This window comes from Mandrillus leucophaeus, unplaced genomic scaffold (assembly GCF_000951045.1).
Source record: "Mandrillus leucophaeus isolate KB7577 unplaced genomic scaffold, Mleu.le_1.0 Scaffold1, whole genome shotgun sequence".
In the NCBI taxonomy this organism is placed as follows: Eukaryota; Metazoa; Chordata; class Mammalia; order Primates; family Cercopithecidae; genus Mandrillus; species Mandrillus leucophaeus.
This window is the reverse complement of record NW_012098097.1, coordinates 7958653-7961743: the sequence shown is the minus strand read 5'-3', so window position 1 is coordinate 7961743 and position 3091 is coordinate 7958653. Positions and strand designations below refer to the sequence as shown.

The following is a 3091-nucleotide window of genomic DNA, read 5'->3' as shown; positions in this document are numbered from 1 at the left end:
CCCGGGAGGCGGAGCTTGCAGTGAGCTGAGATCCGGCCACTGCACTCCAGCCTGGGTGCCAGAGCGAGACTCCGTCTCAAAAAAAAAAAAAAAAAGAATTTCAATTTTGTTTGCTACTCCATCCCCTAGCTTAGCACAGCTTTTGTTGAGTGAGCGAGTGAATTAATGAACAAATGAATGGATATTCTTTTCCAGTCCTGTAAGTGGAAGCTCAACAGGTTTGGGTGGGTCTTCTCTCTCTTGCTCCGGGGCTTGATTCAGTGCCTGCACACAGCGGGCTAAATAAATGCTCCTGAAGGAACGATCGAGAAGCCGTTTTATTCGCGTGTCCTGCGGTTACTGGAGGCAATGGACAGTGTAACGTCCCAAAGGGTAGCAAACAACCTGGCAGCCTCTTGCCTTTATTGTCCGCCTTGGGGGGGCCAGAATGCCCATATTTCCCCTTGGGACTGGAATTTGGTCTTGAGGGCCAAGGAAACGAACGTGGAAAAGCCGGCGGCCCCGAAAGAAGTATACCCAGCCGGCCTTCTCGGCTCCGGCACATCTCGCGCTACAGCAAGCACCCCACTCCCCGCCAGGTTAGCGCGGACAGCCAGCCCCCTCCCGCGGGGACCGTCACGTAGCCCCCCGACGTAGCTCCACATCCGGCCAATGGGGCCCGGGGTTCCTAACACCACGCAACAGCCTAACAAAACGCCCCTTCCGTCCAGTCCTTCCCGGCTCACCGGGACCCTCCAGGCGGTGTCCAAGCCCTGAGATTCGGGGTAGAGCTTGTCCAGGCTGTAGATGCTCTTGAACTCAGTGCCATCTTTCTGCTTGTGTAGCGCCCGGCGTGGACACCGTGCGGGCGGTGGGAGCAGCCAGACTCCGGCTCGGTTCAGGCTCCAGCGCAGGCACCCGGTGGCCGCCATGCTTGGGTCTTGCGACTGCTTCCGGCGGGCGCTTTCTCCCAGCGGTCCGCAAACTCGAGTGGCCCTCAAGCTTTGGTTCCGCGCAGTTTCTAGGGCCCGCCGAGGGGAGGCGGCAAGCTGGGGTTCCGGCGATGCTCCCGGGCCGGCAGCCTCCGGGAGGCCTGGTTGGCGGGGGAGGACGGTGGCGAGACAGCGAGCTACTACAGGAAGAGTGTCCCGATCTTGTGTGCCCCAGAAACACCACTTCTCTCCCTTTCAGAGTCCGTGCCCTCCGCCTGGACCGCCCACTGCCCAATTCAAACATCAGCGAGGCCTGCCCGGCAAGCCTGGGGCGTCTCCCGCCCCGCGCTTCCCAGTCCCTTTACTCTGTTCTGATTTATCTTTTTTCTCTTCCTTTACAAAAATCACTCAGTCTTAATTGTCTAATTGCTGTCTCCTAGCTGGAATGTGAGCTCCAGGAGGGCACCGGCTCACTGATGTATCCCCAGCACCCAGAACATGGCACGTTGTGGACACCTCATGAGTACTGATAAAATGAATTCTGTAGGAATGTATTTTTGAAAGCTGGGTTCTGGTAGACCTGAGTTTTAGGAACGCCAGCCTCTTTTTACAAGGCAGCCTATGCGCAAATTGCCCGCTGAGCACGTGTGTGTAATGGCTTGTACCCAGCAGCTCTGCAGGACAAATACCAGATGGGAGGAGGAGGCAGGTCACCGAAAGAAAGGTTTGCAAAACGTGGAACGTCATCCCCCGCCCTTCAGCTTTATGGAGCAAGATGGTGCTTTCTTCCAGCCAGGAGAGAGGGGGCCCCTGGGGAAGTAGGGAGAGAATTCAGAGAACTGCCGGCTAACTGGAACCCTTTCATAGCGCCGTTAAGGGCTGAACTACACACAAGTTCCAATTCTGAAAAAGGTTCAAAGTCGAGCAAGCAGTGTTTGAAAACAGCTAAACCTTAGTTAAGTTATTTTGTTGAGAGGCAATGTGGTAAAAGGAAACAAGGCTAAATAAATGTTCATAATTATTAGTAATGCTAGCGATTGTTTCTTAATGTAGAGTTCTATTTTTAGAAACAAGCATAATTCTCTAGAAAAATGTGCCCCCGGGGATGCTGGCTGATTTAAACAGGAGATTGTTATCAAACCAAGCTTTTACCATCTCAGCATCATTGCTACAGCAAATCTTTAAGAAGGAATAAACCACTTTCCAAGCACTGACTTTATAAGCTCAGATAGGAAGGGGTGACAATTGACATATCTCGGGCTCTAGGTTGGGAGGAGTCTCCTGGGTCCTGCCCTGTCTGACTTAGTCCCAAGACCTCAAAGGGAATAGAGGCATCTCCATGGCAACTGGAATAAGCTGCTCAGGGGAGCAAAACCAGGCATTCTCTCAGTTCCGGGGCTAAGGGGTTATAAGTAATAAAGTCAGAACCTTTCCATGACATCATTGCTCTGAGGCTGGGCTCCAGCTCTGCACCTGACCCAAGGCAACAGGAAAAGGAAGCTGCAGGTTTCCATGGCCCCAAATAAACACAGCCTGCTCGGGCCATCTGGTGGCCTGGATTCTGGGAGAGGAGGTGGGTAGAGGAGAGAATGAGACAAGCTGCCCTGGGGTGGAGAGAGGAGCAGCTGGTGAGCTCCTCTTACCTGCTGCTGCTGTGAACTATCCAGAATGGGGGCCCTGGGAGAAAAAGGCCAGAAAGGGGCCACCTGTTCTCCCAAAAAGATGGGCCCTAAAGGCTGAGGCCAGTCTTCCCTTTCTCCTCCTTGGTTCTCTATAGGCTGAGATGGTGCTTCAGGGAGGGGACATTCATGGGGGAAGAGGAAAGAGGTCATTCCTGGCAGCTGAGGAACTTGCAGACACCAGCCCTTCTATAGGGTGGTACTATTCCTATGTAGGGGGTCCACAGAATTCCCCTTTCTTCTTCTCTGTACTGCCCTGGGTCAGATGGCCTCTTTTTGTTTTTTTTTTTTTGTTTTTTTTTGAGATTGAGTCTCGTTCTGTTGCCGAGGCTGGAGTGCCGTGGCGCCTATCTCAGCTCACTGCAACCTCTATCTCCTGGGTTCAAGCAATTCTCCTGCTTCAGCCTCCCGAGTAGCTGGGACTACAGGCGCGCACCACTATGCCCGACTAATTGAATTTTTAGTAGACACTGGCCAGGCTGGTCTCAAACTCCTGACCTC

At 53.4% G+C, this 3091-nt stretch overlaps 1 protein-coding gene across 1 annotated transcript in view; it reads right to left on the bottom strand.

Moving 5' to 3' along the window:
* Positions 1-934, bottom strand: part of ICT1 (immature colon carcinoma transcript 1) — a gene marked incomplete at its 3' end in the record, with an annotated part of 6971 nt that extends 6037 nt beyond the window's left edge. Inside the window, exon 1 of the mRNA XM_011964398.1 lies at positions 726-934. Coding sequence (XP_011819788.1) covers positions 726-911 — 186 coding nt within the window. The remainder of the gene's footprint in view (positions 1-725) is intronic.
* Between the last annotated feature and the right edge of the window lie 2157 nt (positions 935-3091).